The 20,964-nt window shown below is 44.1% G+C and overlaps 2 protein-coding genes across 2 annotated transcripts in view; one reads left to right on the forward strand and one right to left on the reverse strand.

The window, feature by feature from the left end:
* The window catches only part of LOC131443506 (NLR family CARD domain-containing protein 3-like), a 158,394-nt gene that overhangs the window by 70,852 nt on the left and 66,578 nt on the right, over positions 1 to 20,964 (reverse strand). The window lies entirely within an intron of this gene.
* Positions 9,283 to 10,151, forward strand: LOC131443432 (stonustoxin subunit beta-like). Its single transcript, XM_058613065.1, has 2 exons — positions 9,283 to 9,481; positions 9,562 to 10,151. Exons 1-2 carry the CDS (start codon positions 9,436 to 9,438, stop codon positions 10,086 to 10,088), a joined length of 573 nt encoding a protein of 190 aa, XP_058469048.1. The 5' UTR covers positions 9,283 to 9,435; the 3' UTR covers positions 10,089 to 10,151.

The following is a 20,964-nucleotide window of genomic DNA, read 5'->3' on the forward strand; positions in this document are numbered from 1 at the left end:
CTTTTGTTTAACCAGCTGTAAGGTTTTGAGGCGAACTGCTATATACCTGGATAGCAGTTTGTCCCACTCGTTAAATTGTTTTTGGTTAATCTCTATTGGCAATGTTTGAAATAAATATAAAATTCTTGGCAATATAATCATTTTAATAGAGTCAATTCTTGAACTAAGGCTAAAGAAGGGAATTAAGTTCTGTCTTGCTATATCATCCTTTATTTTTTTATGTATGTGTGAATAGTTATATTCCGATAATTTTGTAAGATCTTTTGGTAGGTTGATGCCTAAGTATTTAAAGGACTCTGTTTGCCATGTCAAGGGGTAGCTACTTTTGATTTCTCTTGGTGGGCAGTAGTTATATGAGAGTATTTGGGTTTTACTCATGTTGATTTTGTACCCAGATAATTGGCCATATTGTTCAAATGCTTGCATCAATTTAGGCAGAGAGTGAGTTGGTTGCACAAGGTGTATCAAAATATCGTCTGCATAACAAGCCAATTTATATTCCGTCCCTTTAATAATGATTCCCTTAATGTCTTCTCTTTGTCTGATGTACTGAGCTAGTGGTTCCAAATATAATGCGAAGAGTAGTGGTGACCATGCACAGCCCTGTCTGGTGCCCCTTTCTAGGGTAAAACTATTTGACAAATATCCATTGACCTTGACCCTGGCGGTAGGTTTGTCATATAGTGCCTGTATGGTTTTAATAATTGTATCGTGGAAGCCAATTCTATGCAACACTCTGTAGAGAAAAATCCAGTTAACCGAATCAAAGGCCTTTTTTTAGCATCTACGCTCATCACAATTGCTTCAGTTTGATTTCTTTGTATATGATCCATAATATGTAGTGTCTTTGGTATATTGTCTTGTGTTTGGCGTTGGTGTATGAAACCTGTCTGATCATTATGTATCAGTGTCGGCAGGAATTCTTCTAATCGTTTGGCCATAACAGAAGTAAATCATTTATAGTCCACATTAAGAACAGAGATTGGCCTAAAAGAGCCACACTCCACTTTATCCTTGCCTTCTTTTGGTATGGCTGAAATTATTGCCTCCTTCCAGCTGGGTGGCGTTTGCGCATTTTTTAAAGCCCAATTCAGAGTAGGAAGTAAAACCGGTCTTAGTTCTTTTTTAAATTCCTTGTACCACTCTGCCGTGAAGCCATCAGTTCCTGGTGATTTGCTTAATTTAAGTCTACCAATTGCAACTTTTAATTCTTCTTCAGTTATATCCGCAGTCATCATTTTATTTTGATTTTCATCGAGAGTGGGTAAATCTAGGGAATTCAGGAAGCTGTCAATTTGGGCCACACTCCCACCTGGGACTTCAGAATATAAGGTTTTGTAAAACACTTCAAAAGCTTCCTGAATTTCATTTAGTTTATTTTTTATCGCTTTTGTCCTTGGATCCCTAATTTTATGAATTGTATTTTCGGCTATCCTTTTTTTCAATTTCCATGCCAATACTTTCATAGATTTGGAGCCACTTTCGTAGTGTTTCTGTTTCAGAAACATTAAATCTTTCTCGATTTCTTGTGTGGCCAAATTATTAATTTAATTCCTGGTGTGTCTAATTTCTCTCAATGTATTCTGTGCCAAATCTAATTTATGTTTTCCTGCTAGTACCTTTAGCTTGTTTTTTAAATCCTCTAACTTTTTATTCCTATTTTTTTTCTTAAATGACGATATTGCTATAATTTTCCCTCTCAGAACAGCCTTCAGAGTATCCCATAACATGGGAGGTGAAACCTCTCCAGTATCATTGAATTCTAAGAAGAGACACATTTCTGATTTAATTTGTGCCTTAAAAGACAGATCATTCAACAGACTGGAATTCAATTTCCATGTATTATTTTTTGATCGCAGGCCAAAATCAGCGGATAAGTATACTGGTGCATGGTCACTTAGATCTATTGTCCCGATTCCACAAGTATGTATTTTATCTTTATCCTTCCCAAATGTTATGAAATAATCTATTCTTGTATAGAGAGAGTGAGGAGCAGAGTAGTAAGTGTAATCCCTTCTGTTAGGGAAAAAATCTCGCCATATATCAATCAAGCCCACCTCCTCAAATAGTGTTTACTTTCTTATAGAAGGACTTCCTATCCTGGGTTTTTCCACAAGATGAGTCCAACTTTGGCTGCAGATGTATATTTAGATCCCCTCCACAGATCAAGAGGCCTTCTGTTTCAGTTACCATGATATAGGTTATTTTTTGGAAGAAACTAATGTCACTCCCTGGGGGTGCATAGACATTCAGTAAGGTAATTGGATTCCCATCTATCTTACCCCTTACTTAAAATAAACGTGCCCTCTTTATCACCCATTTCGAATACTTTTTAAAAATGTAGCTTGTTTGAAATGAGAATAGCAACTCCTCTTCTATGCCCTGATTTGTATGAAGAAAAAAACAGATTTATAAAACCCCTTTTCTTTAGCTTTATATGCTCCTTGTCTGTCAAATAGGTCTCTTGTAAATAAACCACATGGGCTTGTTTTGTTCTCACTTTAGATAGGATTTTACTACGTTTAACTGGATTCAACAGCCCATTGACATTAAAGGAAATGAATTTTAATTTGTCACTAGAGATGTTCCGATACCATTTTTTCCCTCCCGATACCGATTCCGATACTCGTGCTGCCGGTATCGGACGATACCGAGTACCGATACCGATACCAGCGTGTTAAGAAAAAAAAAATCATACTATACCTGCGTGTGATACTGTGATATGATTATCATTGTGGTAAGGCCTTGCTCAGGTTAAACCCTTTGTAAAACATGAATGAATACAGCAAATGGAAGCCATCTTTTTTATATTTATTTTTGAATAGAACAGTATAAAAAACAGTAGTGCAACGGCAACTTCAATAAATACAGGAATAATTATAAAAAACAAATTAAAGTGCAGCATTATGTAATAAAATAATAATTTAAATCTTTAAATAGTGCAGTATTTAACAATAGTGCAACACCAACCTATAAAGTAAACATAAAAAACACAAATCAAAAGAGCAGCAGCTACACAGTAAACAAAAAATACTTTAAAACAAGTAGGCTACACATTGCAGTAGCATTTCTAGCAATTTAGTATTGCTCATAATTTCAAATGCAAAGGCAGATTCTTCTTCAAGAAGATAAGCATTTCTGCCCTCTCTCCTCCTAGCCTGTTCCTTCTTGCGTCAACAATGTTGGACGCTGCACTGAACAGTCTCTCACTGTCAACACTGGTACAAGGAGCACAGAGAAACTTTGCAGCAGTGGCAGCCAGGGTGGGAAACCGAATTGCGTTGACTCCCCAGTAATGGAATGGGCTGTCTGAGCGTGGGACCGTTTGCTCTGTCAAATATGTCTGTATTTGAACTTGCGTGCTTGTGCTGCTTGCCCCACGTTCCTCATCATGCTCCTGCAGGATTTCCTCAAACAGGCCTTTCAAGCTGCTCTTTCTGCTGCTGCTGCTGTCCGGCTGTGCTTCCATACGGGGGGCTTTATGGGGGTTTTCTGGCACTCTCTCGGCTCCCTCAGGTGTGGTCCTGCTCTGTAACACCTCCATCTTTTCCACCTCTTGGGTCAGAGCATCCTTGGCATGTTTGATGCTGTCTGCACTTGTGAAGTATCTGAAACAACAATAAAAAATAATTAATAAATGTATAATTGTGTAAAATAAATAAACCACTTCCTCCATAGTTGCTTTTAGTGGTAACATATTAATGCAATAGTAATCAGTAATGCAATGTCTAGTTATCCAGACACCATTTCATAATTTTGCTAAATATAGACATTTAATAAAAATATTAGACATACCTGTCTTTGAATCTTGGGTCTAAAAGAGTGGCAACTGCATACAAGGGCTCATGCTCGATGGTCTTGAATCTTTTCTGGACAGCCTCAAGAAGGGTTGTTTTCATAGTTTTTATCCCTGTGTCCCCCTGGTTCTCCCGAGCAAGCAGGCGTTTCAGCACTGTGACTGAGGGAATGACTTCAGCTGCAGAAGAGGTGGAGGAGCTAATCTGTCTGGTCAGTTCTTCAAATGGTACAAGAACAGTGATTGTTTTCTCCAGTAAAGCCCACTGGTTAGCCGTAAGGGTAACTGGCAGGTCGTGGTCAGCTCCATATGCTGAAATTGACCGCTTCTGCTCCAGTAAACTCTCGACCATATAATAGGTACTGTTCCACCTTGTTGCTACGTCTTGGTGCAGACGTTTGGTGGGCATTTGGAGATCTTTTTGAATATCCTCCAGGCGTGAAGTAGCCAGTGGCGAGTGTTTGAAATGGGCGACTATCTTCCTACCATTCGCCAGTGCGTCACTCACACTTCTCTGTGACAGTAGCCCTTCATGCACCACAAGCTGGAGAGTGTGGGCGAAGCATCCCAAACTTGGTACATCCATCTCGTCCATGGCTTTCTTCATGTTGCTAGCGTTGTCGCGCAAAACAACATGGACGTTGGACTTGGGAATTTTCCACTTCACTAGCATCCCCTCAATTGCTTCGGCAATTAATGTGCCAGTATGTGACCCTCGGAACTCGTTAGCGTGCAGCACCGCACTTCGAGGGGTAAATGCTGTCTCTCTTTCCACCCAGTGTGACGTTAAACTTAGTAAAGACATTGGGCTCACGTCGGAGGTCCAAATGTCCGTGGTAAAGCTGATTGCATCCACGTCTTTCAGCATACACGAAATATGTTCCCTAACTGTCTCGTATAATTTGGGTAGCGCAGTTTCGGAGATATATTTACGACCTGGCAAACAGTACCTTGGCTCCAAATGCTCCATTAAGCGGCGAAATCCCACATTTTCGACGACAGACAGGGGTTGGTCATCCAGGACAATAAACTCCAAAATTGTGTCTGTTATTTTCGTCGCTTTTTGGCTGTCTTTGGGGAATTTATCAAAACGCTTGAAGGCACCTTCCAGAGTTTGCTGCTGCAGTTTGTCCCTCTTTCCCCCCTTAGCTTTAGTAGCGTTAAACTCTTCATGCTCTTTAGCGTGACGCGTCTTCAAGTGTTTAATCAAATTGCTGGTGTTAAAACTTGCGACACTCGTGCCACCCCTCGAAATTGAGTCTTTACAGATGTTGCATGTTGCTGTCTTACTTGTGGGAGCCTCAACTGTAAAATATTGCCAAACCGCCGACATGATGCACCAACTTAGCTCCTTTTTCTGATTTAACGTGTCCCAGGTTGATCAATTCTTCTTCGCCCCCCTAAAACGGCAGCTGCCGATGGCAGCACAGCGCAACTATTTTAAGAGCAGCGAAGAAGAACTGTATCAGCGCTAACGGAGCTAACCAGTAAATTACGTGGTATCGGATCGGTGCCTGGACTCCAGTACTCGCCGATACCGATACCAGAATTTTCGGCAGTATCGGAGGCTTTTCCGATACTGGTATCGGAATCGGAACAACTCTATTTGTCACTAGCCATACTTATTTACTTGTAAGTGTACCAACAAACTTAACAAGATGAAAATTGAAAGATCTGGTCCCTGAAGAAATAACAACACTAAACATAAGCAAGAAATAGAAAAAAGGATAAACAAAAAGAGTGATCCCAAGGCTGGGGTCTCTAAGAAAAGACCCTGGCCTGAGCTAGATAAAATATCTAGCTGTGAGGGAAAGCCTCTCCCACCTGTGGGCTGAGGGCCCCCACCATGGCGCTCTAAAAAAGAAAAGAAAAGGTCTCTGTTCATTCCACAGAAAATGTGTCCTTATACAGCAACCCTCGCCTGTATATATATTCTCATCATGTGGTGAATATAGCACGTTCTGTTTAGCTTTACAACTCTTCAAAAATCAGTCAAAGCTTATACTTCTTCTGGAGAGGATGGGGACTGCCTTCTGAAAGCTCGCAGTTTCTCCTTGATACCCTTCTCTCGCTCCTCACCTGTCCCTGATTATTTTTTTAATTACATATGTGAATAGATTTTCTTGAACTCCTCCTCAGAATGAGTGGCTGTAAACTCTCAGAGAGAAGCTGTGAAGCTCTGTCCTCAGTCCTCAGCTCTGTGTCCTCTCATCTGAGACACGTGGACCTGAGTAACAACGACCTGCAGGATCCAGGAGTGAAGCTACTGTGTGATGGACTGAAGAGTCCTCACTGTTCTCTGGAGACTCTCAGGTCAGAACTCTGACTCAGACTCTTTGCTTCTTTAGGTTCTTGTTGATGAAGATGTTTTTTTCTGAATCACTGAGTTCATCATATCTTCTTAACTCCAGTCTGTCAGGTTGTCTGGTCTCAGAGGAAGGATGTTCTTCTCTGACCTCAGCTCTGAACTCCAACCCCTCCCATCTGAGAGAACTGGACCTGAGTAACAATGACCTGCAGGATCCAGGAGTGAAGCTGCTGTGTGATGGACTGAAGAGTCCTCACTGTTCTCTGGAGACTCTCAGGTCAGAACTCTGACTCAGACTCTTTGCTTCTTAAGGTTCTTGTTGATGAAGATGTTTTTTCTGAATCACTGAGTTCATCATATCTTCTTAACTCTAGTCTGTCAGGTTGTCTGGTCTCAGAGGAAGGATGTTCTTCTCTGACCTCAGCTCTGAACTCCAACTCCTCCCATCTCAGAGAACTGGACCTGAGCTACAATCATCCAGGAGACTCAGGAGAGAAGCTGCTGTCTGCTGGACTGAAGAGTCCTAACTGGAGACTGGACACGCTCAGGTATTCTCCTCTTCCTCCTCCTCTTCCTCTTCGTGTTCATCAGCAGCATTCAAACTTGTCAGCAGGTTCAGGTTGAAGATGTCCTGTTATTATGTTTTCCTCTGTCAGTGAGTATAACCAAACATTAGTGACACTTTTTAAACACCTCGTGAGAACGAGGATCAAACAACCGTAATTCAAATACAAAGTTTATGGTTTTTAGACCCACAATACTGCGATTTGAAACACTGTAAAAAATACAAATGAAATCCCTCTATTTTATCTATTTTCTTTGTTTACTTGGTTTGTGCTGGGCCAACTTGTTGCTGGTTTACTCGTGGTGGGTTTCAAATGTATAAACAGAAGTTGTCTTCTGTGTTGTCCACGTAGTGGCGCTGTTGAGTAAATGCGTAGCCTCCTGAAACTGTGGTCTCTGGTTCTGCAGACACCGGCCGTTTCTCAATATCCATACTTGTGCGTACTTGTGCGTACTTGCGTACTTGCGTACTCCGGTACTGTTCAAGTGCTGTTCCAATTCTCAAGTAAGCGAACAGCGAGGACCCGGAAGTATTCTCGCTCCGCCCATTTTTACCAGGTATGCATCGGAGGTGACTTAAGCGTACTTGGGATGGCCACGTATCCCAGAATACTGAAGTATATGAACTAAGAAGAACACATTAACACAGCTAAAGTTTAATACTTAAATGTATTGATGATTGACATTAATAAGTAAACATGAGACAAGAGGGTCTCTTGGACACATGACAAGTCAGACCATACGTTTTACAATAGGCATCCTGTATAGCAGTGGTCCCCAACCTTTTTATCACCAAGGACCGGTCAACGCTTGACAATTTTACCGCGGCCCGGGGGGGGGGGCTGGTTATATTGTAATATATTATTTATTATTTAACAGCGGAAATAAAGTTTGAAGCGTCAGATCATGCTTCTGCATGTTTGTGTGCCCGCTAAGACTCACAAGCTCTCCTCTTCTCGACCACTGCTCTAACGCTAACTCTAGTTGCTATGGTAACGTATAAACATGCCTGCAAAATAAGATACCGATACGCCACAAAAACGAATATAAAGTGAATGAAAATTTTAACTCACCATAACGCCAAATCAATGGGAGCCCTGAGCTTGTTTCTCTGTAATGAGACGGTCCCATCTGGGAGTGATGGTAGACAATGACACCCGAAGTGTGTTGCTTATGTCCAAGCCGGTCACCGCATATTATGCAGAGCGGGCTCTGCATAATATGAATAATAACAATAATAACAATAATATGAGTAATAAACACTTCATTTTTCAAAATAAAAGGTTTTTCAAAATAAAAGATTGTTCATACTTGGATAATAAATAAAACGGAAATTATTAATTATTTCTTGTGCGGCCCGGTACCAATTGATCCAGGGACCGGTACCGGTCCGCGGCCCGGTGGTTGGGGACCACTGCTGTATAGGACAGGAAACTTGAGGGTCTGTTTTGAATATGGTTAGTTAGGAAATATAGATGTCTCTTGTTTGACTAAATGGTGATATTGTCCAATTTAAAGATCATGGGACAGTATGGTATATCCGGACCCAACTTGTTTTTCAAGTTGTTGCATTATGGAAACAGGAGAAAGGCGGGGGTCCAAACATGTGATGCCTGCAAATAAGAATGCTAGAAAATCTATATAAGGTTAGTTTTGCTTTTCTGAGGCAGAATTGTTCGGAGATTCGGCAAGAACACATTCTCCCGAGCTGCTGCAGAGCTTGGTTCTGACGCCTGACTTGTGACTAAATAAAATCCCTTTGTTCGGTACAAGTCCTGTGTCAGTGGGGTCTTTTCCTGCATCATCAACTCATCACCTATCGTTCATAAGAAGAAGGAAGCCTGACAAAAACGACATTACATTTCGGCGGAGCATAGCAGCAGATAATAGAAATAGAAATCTGAAATAAATATTTTTCTTTGTCCCGGAACAAAGTTTTAACATCATTTGAGGCGAGGAATGAGTCATTTAGAAATCAAACATGTGGTTTGTGTATGAAGATATGACGTATTTATAGTTTGGCAGCAACGTTTGTCGGAGGTGATAAGCTCCGCCTCTGCGGACGCTCGGCGCTCACTGTGCCCGGCACAGAGCAGCGTGACCTCGGCCTGTCCTGATGAAATGATCCGCTGGCTCAGACGTCGCTGTCATTAGATGCTCGGTGTGATCCATAGATTTGTTGTTGACGTGTTATTTTGTTTTTAATGGAAACGTTTTGACCTGACAGTTTAAAAGTTTGTATATTGTTAATGTTTTTTTTATTTTAACTTTGAATGTTAGATTTATATTAAAGTCGCACGGTCTTAGTATCTGTATTTAAATATAATATGTAAATATTAGATATGTAGAGTAATATATATTTGTACAAGTCATATATATATATATATATATATATATATACTACTCTACAATGCTGTAATATATCTATTTTCCACATTGTATAATTTGTATTGTATTTTTTAATAGAAATAAATTAATAAATGAAGTTAAATATTTAAAATGTAAAAATAATTACAACATATATATGCATTTATTAAAAGTATTTCATATGTTCATTTATCAACACCGTAGGTGGCGCTAATGAGGCTGCACAGCAGAACAATACATACATACTTGCATACTTGAGTATTGAGAAACAGCCACCGTCTTCTCTTTGAAACACACCTGTCCTTGTAGTTCATCATTGTGTCCACCAGAGTGCGTCATTAAGACAACAGTTTGGACTCATGTTGGACAGAAACTCATTCAGACTGTTTCTTCCTCCAGGATGGACCATGCTGGAGAGCAGAGGTTAAAACCTGGTGTCAGGAAGTGTAAGTATGGATTTACAAGAAATAACAACATATCAGCTGATCATCAATAAACTGCAGCTGTGTCTCATTGTCTTCATCAGATTCATGTGAACTGGAACTGGACACAAACACAATGAGCAGAAACCTCAAACTGTCTGACGACAACAGGAAAGTGACCCGTGTGACAGAAGATCAGTCGTATCCTGATCATCCAGACAGATTTAAGTCCTGTCCTCAGCTGCTGTGTAGACCTGGTCTGACTGGTCGCTGTTACTGGGAGGTCGAGTGGAGAGGAATAGTTTATATATCACTGAGTTACAGAGGAATCAACAGGAAAGGCGACAGTTCTGACTGTTGGTTTGGACGTAATGATCAGTCCTGGAGTCTGAACTGCTCTGACGTTTATGGTAACTCTGTCCGTCACTGTGGGACACAAACACCCATCATGTCCTCTGTCTCTCACAGAGTATCAGTGTATGTGGACTGTCCTGCTGGGACTCTGTCCTTCTACAACGTCTCCTCTGACTCACTGATCCACCTCCACACCTTCAGGACCACATTCACTGAACCGGTTTATCCTGGGTTCCTGGTCTGTCATGGTTCCTCAGTGTCTCTGTCTCCTCTGTAGGACATGAAGAGACAGCAGCTTCAGTGGTGGATGAGGTCAAAGCTCGTCTCAGTCATTCTTTGTTGAAACCATCAATAAATAAAGACTTAAAAAATCAACATGTCTGTCATTAACTGAGCCGCCGTCCTGTGCTGTGAGCGCCCCCTGCTGCTGAGAACCAGCCTGAAACACACAGGTTCACACACACTGAGATAAAAATAACAAAAAGTGAATGTTTGAAAGTGAAATTAAAAGATACAAGAAGTAAAATCAATTAAAAATGAATGAATGCTTTATATAAAATAAAAAGAAAGAAGTCAAAATAATATAAAATAAAATTCAAGGTTTTCAATCCAATAGAAAACAAAGTAAATAAAGATGTTAAGAGTTTGACTCTTTGTCTGAAGAACATCATCTTCTCACTGATGAGCCTTTCTGTCCCAGCATGCACTGCTTCTCCTCCTCCTCCTCTTCATGCTGCCTGACAACAGCGCCCCCTGCTGCGTGTGAGCAGAACAACACTCAGAGTTACGCACACACACACACACACATGGAAAATGAAACACACATGAGCAGATTATGCCATGAATGAGGAATTGTGGTTTCTGCTGTGATGCAGGTGAAACTGAGTGTGCGTGACCTCAGGATGACCTCTGTCCTCCTGCTGCTCTGTGAACGACAGCGAAGAACGTGTCCACAGTGACAGGAAACTCATGACACTCAGAGGGTTTTTGCACTTTCCAAACATCATCAGTGTCTGTGGTTTCTGTTTCTGTGGCTTAATGAAGAATGACATTTTCAACATCAATAAAAACCACATCATATCACTTTAATCTACTTTGTTGTGTTGATGACGAGGTACTGACACCTAATACAATCTATGTCAGATTAAGTCTACGCTCTTTTAGGTCATAGATTAACAGCTCCATCCACTCACTCTCCCACACCAAAGCCCATAGAGAAAACCAGTGATTTTAGCTGCGGGGACACAGGAGCTGCTGGTCCTCTGCTGCCTCGTGTGGTCACTTTGTGTCACTGACGTCAATCTGAACAAAGGATTTCAAACACTGAAGTGACAAAATAAGACATTTGAACTTAGTGATGGAGGCAGCAGTGTGTGTGTGTGTGTGTGAGTGTGTGTGTGTGTCTGTGTGTGTGTGTGTGTTCGCTGCAGGGAAACGTTTCAACTTGATTGTGTGTTGTTTGACGCGCGTCAGTATGTTAATTACGCCTCAGACCCTGAGATCACACATTCCTGTGAGAAGTGTGTTGACATTATATCTGTTTATCTTATCATTACACGAGTTTGAGCTCAATTAAAGGTCTATTTAAATTTCTCCTTTTTCTGACTGAAAACTGAAGTTTGTAAACCACTCACTCTCTGCACCAAACTCCAGAGAGAAATGAGTCATTTGACATGACAGCACACAGGAGTCGTTGATCCACAGCTGCCTCCTTCACTGAGTTCATATGTGGTATGATAGGACCTCGGTGTATGAAAACCACAGTGACACAAAGTGACCAGGTACTGATCACCAGGTACTGAGCCAAGCATTTAAAATGGTGGCTCCAGAAAGCAAATCTTTACTCAAGTTCAGTCAGTCATCATCTACCGCTTTATCCTCTGCCAGAGGGTCGCGGGGGGTGCTGTGCCAATCTCAGCTACATCGGGCGATAGGCGGGGTACACCCTGGACAGTTTGCCAGTCCATCGCAGGGCCACACACAGATAGAGACAAACAACCATTCACTCTCACACTCACTCCTATGGTCAATTTGGAGTGTCCAATTTACCTATCCCCACATTGCATGTTTTTGGACTGTGGGAGGAAGCCGGAGTACCCGGAGAGAACCCACGCACACACAGGGAGAACATGCAAACTCCATGCAGAAAGGCCCTTGTTCCAACCGGGGCTCGAACCCGGGTCTTCTCGCTGCAAGGCGAGAGTGCTAACCACTACACCACCGTGTGGCCCCTACTCAAGTTCAATTCAATTCAATTTTATTTGTACTGCGCCAAATCATAACATCCATTATCTCAAGGCTCTGTACAAAGACATCATGGAGAAATCTGTGACAGAACCAGACTCACAGACGTGCAGCAGCTGCCTCGACCGGTTGGGGTGAAAGAGGAGAGGAGGGGGAGAGACAAGGGGGGAGAGGTAGAGACCAGGAGCAGATACACAACAACTGTATCACGTTCTAAGTTTATACAGGATACCTAGAGTTAGAGATGTGTGACACTGACACACACACACACTCACACACAGACTCACACACTCACGCACACACACACACACACGCACACACGCGCACACACACACACACGCACACACACTCACGCGCGCGCTCACACACGCACAGGTGCAACTCATCAAGACCGAGGAGCAGGTGACTTCATTGGCGGGAAAACTCAGGAAGTGAATGAATGTGAGTGTGAGTGACAAAAATAAAACAGGAAATGACGAATGATGCTGATAAAATTGTACGATTTGCTTTCTGGAGCCACCATTTGAAATGATTCCCTCATAAAATCCACGTTAGCTTAGTTTATTTCCAGCTGGGGTTTTCTTGTTGAGAGGAAACTGAAATTTTGTAAAGCACTCACTCTCCCACACCAAAGCCCACAGAGAAAATCAGTGATTTTAGCTCATGGGGACACAGGAGCTGCTGGGCCTCTGCTGCCTCGTGTGGTCACTTTGTGTCACTGACGTCAATCCGAACAGTGATTTTTATACACCGAGGTCCTAACTGGACATTGGCAGAGTCAGGACAAATCCTGGTGGTCAGTATCGTGAGTGAATTAACAAAGCCTTTAATAAATCCAGGGCTGAGTTGTTGTGTTGGTAAGAATGGTTGAATCGGATTAGTCCAAAGAAATATAACATACATTCTTTCCAAACTACCTTTTCTTGAGCTGGATGGAACAGGTCACAAGGTCAAAGAAAGATGTGAAGGAGATATGTGTCATGTGTCATATCTAGGAAGTTGTGTTAAGTTATGTTTAGTTTTGCCTTGTATCTGTTGTCTCATGACTTCCTGTTTTACTTTGACATCTCTCTTTCCTCTTGTTTCAGATAACTTGCCCTTCCCCTTTGGGTTTCCCGCCAGTCTGATTATCTTCCCCGCCCTGATTTTCCATCTGTTCCCCATTACCTTGAGTTTATATAGCCTGTGCTTCCCTCTGCCCTGTGCCAGTTCGTCTTGTTTGTCATGCCAGAGAACCCATGCCAATCCATGCCACGTAAATTGTTTGTGAGGTTTTGTATTTCTTAGTTGCTACTTTGTCTTGCCTTTTTGAGCCTTCAGAGTTTTTCCTTGTGAAGAGTGATTTTGATTTGGCACTTTGCCCAAACCTTTTGTCTCCTCCCAGTGAGTGATTTTAATTTGTTATTTTTGCCTTTTTGCTTATCTAGTGATTCCTCGATCGAGTGATTTTCTGTTGTTACTATTCCTCCTTTGAGAGGGATTATTGTTTGATACTTTGTGCAATAAATTGGGATACCTTTGGAAGTTGTCTTGGGTCGTGCTATTGGGTTCAAGTCCTTGTTCGGTCGTGACATTACGAACTGGCCAGGATGAACCCAGCCGACTCAGAACTGAAAGCGGCAGTTCGCTCCGAGAACACCCGCCTGACTCAGCAGGAGGAGCACATGGCCTCTCTGCACAGTGGTGTGAAGGGGATGTCAGGAGGAGTTCAAAGCCTCTATAACAACCCAAGTTAACCTCCTGGCAAACCAAGTACATCATGTCCTTGCTCATCTCACAAGGGATCCCTTTTCCTCAGACACTACGACCACACGATCTCCGGCGGATGCTGGAGCTTCATTGATCTTGATCTTGATTGACTTTCAGATCAAATTCAAGACCTGTTAGTGCCCCTGGATTTGCCTTCTGATCTGGACTCGGTAATAACTCTGGCCATAAGAAGAGACAACCGCTTACAGGAGCAACAACAAAGTCCAATGGCCTCTACAGCTGGTCGTCATCAGGGTCGCGTTGCTGTCACTACACCCGGTTTGCGGAGCCCCTCATGTGCTCCATCACCCATTACCCAGAGGGAGAGGCCCTCCAAGGAGGTGGAGGAGCCCATGCAGTTGGGGCAAACCAAACTGTCCACAGAGGAGCGCCGTCGTCGCCTGCAGGAAGGCAGGTGCTTCTATTGCGGACAGCAAGGACATCTGCTAGCAGCGTGTCCAGCAAAAGGAATAGGCTCGCCAGTCGACAGGGGTACTGGGGAGACGTTTCTCCTCCATGGAATTCCCTCCTCGAGTTTTAACCCAGACTAAGGTGAGGCATCACAACACCACACTTAGTTTGGAGACTCTCATTGACTCGGGGGCTGATGAAAGTCTCATGGACTGGGATTTTGCCATGAGACTCAAGCTAAAGACAGAACAATTATCTCAGTCTATAGAGGCCAGCCCTCTCGATGGGAGTCTGATTTTTCGAGTGACACACAAGACTGAACTGCTCACAGTTTTCATTGATAACCACTATGAACTTATGCAATTTCATTTATATAATTGTACCTTGGTGGTCAGAGGAATGTGATAAAGTTATTAAAGAGAGAAATAAGACTTTTAAAAAAAACCATAACTTTCAAAATATTATTGATTATAAAAGGATGCAAGCAACTGTGAGAAGAGCCATAAAAAATGCAAAGAAAGAAAGAACATTGGAGATTATTTTGTAACTCAATTGGAAACAAGAATCGATCAAATGTGGACAATGATAATATTACATTACATTACATTACATGTCATTTAGCAGACGCTTTTATCCAAAGCGACTTAAAATAAGTGCATTTAAACATTTGGGTACAAATAAGAGCTAGAAGTAAGTAAGAGCTTCAAGTAAATCAAACTATGAAGTGCTAGTCATAAGTGCGATATATATATATATATATATATATATTTTTTTTTTTTTTTTTTTTTTTTTTTTTGTCGTCGTCATTATCGTCTTAGTCGAGGTAGAGTCGGAAGAAATGTGTTTTTAGTCGGCGGCGGAAGATGTGGAGGCTTTCCGCTGTCCGGATGTCGATGGGGAGCTCGTTCCACCATTTGGGAGCGAGGACAGTGAACAGTCTCGAGTTCTGTAAATGCCTCTGCGATCCTCTCAGTGAGGGGGCAGCGAGCCGTTTGTCGATGCAGAGCGAAGTGGGCGGGCTGGGGTGTAGGTTTTGATCATGTCCTGGATGTAGGCTGGACCGGATCCGTTTGTAGCATGGAACGCAAGCACTAGAGTCTTGAAGCGGATGCGAGCAGCTACAGGAAGCCAGTGAAGGGAGCGGAGGAGAGGTGTAGTGTGGGAGAATTTTGGTAAGTTGAAGACCAGTCGAGCTGCTGCATTCTGGATGAGTTGCAGGGGTCGTATGGCACACGCAGGGAGACCAGCCAGGAGGGAGTTGCAGTAATCCAAGCGTGAGATGACAAGAGCCTGGACCAGAACCTGTGCCGCCTTCTGGGTTAGAAGAGGCCGTATCCTTCTGATGTTGTACAACATGTATCTGCAAGATCGAGCTGTTGCAGCAATGTTGGCAGTGAGGGAGAGATGGTCATCAAGTGTCACACCCAGGTTCCTTGCGGTATGAGACGGAGCTACCACAGAGTTGTCGAGGGTGATGGTTAGGTCTGTGGTGGGAGAGCCCTTTCCTGGGAGAAAAAGAAACTCAGTCTTGTTGAGATTGAGTTTCAGGTGATGGTCAGACATCCACTGAGAGATGTCGGTCAGACAAGCGGAGATCCGTTCTGCTACATTTGTGTCGGAGCTGGGAAAAGAGAGGATGAGTTGGGTGTCGTCGGCGTAGCTGTGATAGGAAAAACCATGAGAGAGAATAACAGAACCAAGAGAGTTGGTGTATAGAGAGAAGAGGAGAGGGCCCAAGACAGAACCCTGAGGGACCCCAGTAGCTAGAGGACAGGGTTCCGACACAGATCCTCTCCAGGTTACTCTGTATGTTCGGTTTTGAAGATAGGACGAGAGTAGGGTAAGTGCAGATCCTGAGACACCTAGTTCTTGAAGGGAGGAAATAAGGATCTGGTGGTTAACTGTGTCAAACGCTGCAGAAAGGTCCAAGAGGATGAGCACAGAGGAGAGAGAGGCAGCCCTGGCAGTGTGGAGTTGCTCAGTGACAGCAAGGAGTGCAGTTTCGGTCGAGTGACCTGCTTTAAGATTAAGATCAAAGACCTGGTAGAGAGGTGATATCAGGAGGTGGGGTTGAGAAAGAAGAGCGAATGTCATCTACTTTCTTTGTGAAGTAGTTGACAAAGTGAATTGGTAGAAGGGAGGAGGGAGGAGGGGGGGTGGGGTGATCAAGGAGGTTAGAGAAGATCGAGAAAAGTTTTTTGGGGTTAGAGAAAGAGGATTGAATTTTAGTCTGATAGAAAGATTGTTTGGCTGCAGAGATAGAGGCAGTGAGGGTGATAGGAAAGCAGGTCGTCAGGGAGTTTTGATTTCCTCCATTTCCTTTCTGCTGTCCGTATCGTGGCTCTCTCAGTACGCACTGAGTCCGACAACCACGGGGCTGGGGAGGACTTACGAACCCGCCGTGAAGTAAGAGGACAGAGAGAGTCAAGAGAGGAGGACAGAGTACAGAGGAATGTGTCTGTGGCAGAGTTGGGATGCATGAGGGAGAAGGAGTCAGCTGAAGGAAGTGCTGATAGAAGAGGAGGGAGAGAGAGAGCGAATGTTGCGACGGACAAGTGCAGTATCTGATGAGATGAGATCATCAGATTGGGAGAGTGGGAGAGAGTAGGAAATGAAGAAATGATCAGAGACATGAAGTGGAGTTACCGTGAGGTCGGAGGTGGAGCAGTTTCTGGTGAAGATGAGGTCAAGGTGGTTGCCAGCTTTGTGAGTTGGTGGAGAAGGAGCAAGTGAGAGAGAAAGAGACAAAAGTAGAAATAGTAGATCGGATGACTTCTCTGACTGGATGTTGAAGTCACCAAGAAGAGCAAGTGGTGGGCCATTTTCTGGGACATTTGAGAGGAGGACATCTAGTTCCTCCAAGAAGTGTCCCAATGGGCCTGGTGGACGGTAGATGACAATAATGATTAGTTTGACTGGGTGAGTTACAGTTACAGCATGAAATTCAAACGACTGTGAAGAGAAGTGTGGCAGTGGGTAAAGAGTGAAAGTCCAGTTGGGGTTGATGAGCAGACCTGTCCCACCACCTCTTCCAGTGGATCTGGGTGTGTGGGAGAAGGAGTGGGCGGAGGAGAGAGCTGCAGGGGTGGCTGTGTTGGAGGGTGTTATCCAAGTCTCAGTGAGAGCAAGGAAGTCCAGGCATTGCTCAGTAGCAAAGCCGGAAATGAACTCAGTCTTGCGGGTAGCTGACTGGCAGTTCCACAGGCCCCCTGCGACAAGGTGTTGGATGTGTGTGGAGCGGGTGGGATAGATAAGTGAGGACAGGTTACGGTGATGCTGTGAGTGATTGTGAGGTTTGTAGTATCTATGAGAAGAGACATGAACAGGAATGGGAAAAAGGCACATATGTGAAAGGTCGAAAACACTTGCAGACAGGTACTTAGCCTCGTTAGCCTCCTTGTTAGACTCCGGTTTAGACTCCTTTGTCTTTGTCTTCCTGAGTCTTCCTGAGACTCCGGTTTAGACTCCTTTGTCTTTGTCTTCCTGAGTCTTCGTCTGAAGAGTCTGCCGCTGAAGCTGCCGCTTCAAAGTCAGTGCTGCTTTTTCAAAGACACCTGATTAGGTGCTGATTAGTTACAGCTGTGTTGGCCACTCCCCTTTGCCAGTGAAACTTCTCACCTGGTGATGGTGATGGCTCAATAGAAACTAGGTCAAAGCAGCAACAATAACAACTTTCTCTTTGACCTAGCAGACAAAATATCTTTACAAAACTTTCACCTTAATTAAACAGACAAGTCAAAAGTCACAAAAGTCAAGCAACCAGCTACATACAATAGCAATTATTGAAATAGCAACCAAATAAGAAAGACCTACAGAAGTGATACTTAGCTTAATTCCAGTAGTCCTATGAGATACCCAGATAGTCCAAATGCACACTGACAAATGCTGGTTTGGGTCTGGTTTAAATCTTACTCAGCTGTGTTGGCCACTCCCCTTTGCCAGTGAAACTTCTCACCTGGTGATGGTGATGGCTCAATAGAAACTAGGTCAAAGCAGCAACAATAACAACTTTCTCTTTGACCTAGCAGACAAAATATCTTTACAAAACTTTCACCTTAATTAAACAGACAAGTCAAAAGTCACAAAAGTCAAGCAACCAGCTACATACAATAGCAATTATTGAAATAGCAACCAAATAAGAAAGACCTACAGAAGTGATACTTAGCTTAATTCCAGTAGTCCTATGAGATACCCAGATAGTCCAAATGCACACTGATAAAAAGAATGAATGGGATTAAAGCAGAATACGGATATCCAGTTTTAACTGAAGGGGAAATAACAGCAACTACGAATGAAGAGAAAGCAGAAATGCGAGCAAAGACCTTTGTTAAAGTACACAGCTCAGACAATATTTGTGAAGAAGGGAAAAGAGGGAGACAAAATACAATAGCAGAAAATAAAGATTAAAGATTATAAATGATTTATTAAACAAGGCTTTTACAATGACAGAATTAAACAGATCTCCAGTCAGCACCAGGTAAAGATCAAATGTGTTATATAATGATTAATAATCTTAGTGAGCCATCAAAAAGGAAATGATTAGAACTATATAATAAAGTCTGGGAGCGTGGGAAATGTCCACATAGTGTCATGCTCTGTCACCTCCGTTAAGTATCTTGTTTTGTTTCTCCCTTCATGTTCCATGTCTTGTCTTCCTGTTTTATTTTGGAAATCACTCACCCTTGTCTCTGTTTCAGGTTCCTGTCTACCCCGCCCCCTTCCTTGTTGGCGTGCACCTGATCCCTGATTGTGTCTACCCCACCTGCATCCTATCACTCCCTAATCAGCACTGCTTATATTCCCCTCTGTGTCCTGTCTCGTCGCCAGTTCGTTGTAGTTTATAGCTCACGTCCCAGCACTCTTTTTCACAGCCATAGTCTTGTCTTCTCGTGTTTTTGAACCTTGCCTGCCTTTTTTGACCTTGCCTTTTTGCCTGACGTTTTTGTACCTCTGCCTGATCTCTTTGACCTCCCGTGTACCGAACCTCTGCCTGGCTATAAACTCTGTTACTGACTGATTCGTGTTCTGAGTCCTGCCTTTGAGTCCCTTGTTCTGCTCAGCCATAGTTCATGACAGAACGAACTGGCCAGACATGGACTCAGCAGATTCAGATTCGTTTCGCCAAGCCCTTTGCGCACAGGGGCAAGAGCTGGCTCAACAGCAGGAGCAGCTCACGTCCTTGTGCGCCACGCTGAGAGAACTGGCAGCTCGCCAGGACTCAATGATGACATCTTTGGGCTCACAGTTTCATGAACTACTCTCTCACCTACCACGAGAGGCGCCTGCTGAAGCGACGTCGGACCGAGCCTCTCCCCCGGGTCGACACGTGGATGCGCAGCCCCCTGCCAGCACTGCGCCGTCATGCCTGCAGCTCTCCCGTCCAGAGCGCTTCTCCGGGGATTCAGGAGACGTGAGACCATTCCTGACGCAGTGTGAGCTGCACTTTGAACTAAAGCCATCGGCTTTTCCGTTAGACCGGTCTAAGGTGGCCTTCATAATCTCCCACCTCACGGGACGTGCAGAGGCGTGGGCTACTGCCGAATGGAGCCGACGTTCAACAGCCTGCTCTTCACTCGTCAGGTTCACACGGGCTCTCGAGCAGATTTTCCAACACACTGCGCCAGGCAGAGAAGCTGCTAGATCGCTGCTCAAGCTACGGCAAGGAAGGCTCAAGGTAACGGACTATGCCATAGACTTCCGCACCCTCGCCGCCGAGAGCGAGTGGAACCCTGTCGCCCTGTCTGACGCATTCGACCTTCCGGAAGATTTGGATTCCCTCATCGCGCTGGTGGTTAAGATCGACAAGCGTCTCACCGAGCTGGACCAGGAGCGGGGATGTCTTCGGGCTCGTTCATCGCCTCACCGGGGATGGAGGAGCAGCCCTGAGGATCGGCCAAGCTACGAACGCCCAACAACCAGCCCGCCTTCCTCTCCTCTTCCTCCTCAGGAGCCTATGCAACTGGGACGCGCTCATCTCTCCGCAGAGGAGCGTCTACGTCGACAAAAAGACGGAAGATGCTACTACTGTGGCCAACTGGGTCATGTGGTGAGTGCCTGCCACATCAAGGGGGGCGGGGCACTGCCCAAAAGACCTCTCACGGTGAGTCGAGGACTGGTGATAAACAGTCCTGCCCAGCACCAGTCACAGGTAAAAATTATTTCTGGCTCTATGCTCGTGCCTGTTTTCATAGACTCTGGTGCAGACATAGCATTATGAACTCTTCTCTCGCCAGGAAACTCGGACTGAGAGTGTTCGCGGTCCCACGCCCCCTCGAAGTGAGAGCCGTTGATGGCAGCCCTCTGGGTAATATTACCCACCTCACCCAGTCTGTGACATTGGTTTTTCCAGACTCTCACACTGAAAAGCTAAGCTTTCATGTCTTAGACTCAATGGCTCATCAGGTTATTTTAGGGCTCCCGTGGCTTGTCACCCATAACCCAAATTTTGACTGGGCTAGTGGAAGGGTAACCTGCTGGGGGCCAAAATGTGCCAACACCTGCCTGCCCAAACCCCACAGCTCACTTCCTACTTCCCACTCCCGCAGGTTTTCTGCAAGGCGAAAGCCACCTCCCTGCCACCTCATCGTCCTTACGATTGTACCATAGACTTGCTACCAGGCAGCACCCCCCCAGGGGCAAATTATATTCCCTTTCAGCCCCAGAGTGCAGAGCCATGGAGGACTACGTTAGGGATTCCCTAGCCACCGGTCTCATCCGTCCCTCTTCTTCCCCTGCTGGAGCTGGATTTT

The sequence above is a fragment of the Solea solea genome, chromosome 17 (genome assembly GCF_958295425.1).
Source record: "Solea solea chromosome 17, fSolSol10.1, whole genome shotgun sequence".
NCBI lineage: Eukaryota > Metazoa > Chordata > Actinopteri > Pleuronectiformes > Soleidae > Solea > Solea solea.

Excerpts from the sequence above, each read along its gene's own strand:
- LOC131443432 (XM_058613065.1), top strand. The coding sequence starts at position 9,436 with ATGGACCATGCTGGAGAGCAGAGGTTAAAACCTGGTGTCAGGAAGT. Across the intron at positions 9,482-9,561 it reads AAAACCTGGTGTCAGGAAGT|ATTCATGTGAACTGGAACTG; the intron begins GTAAGTATGGAT and ends TGTCTTCATCAG.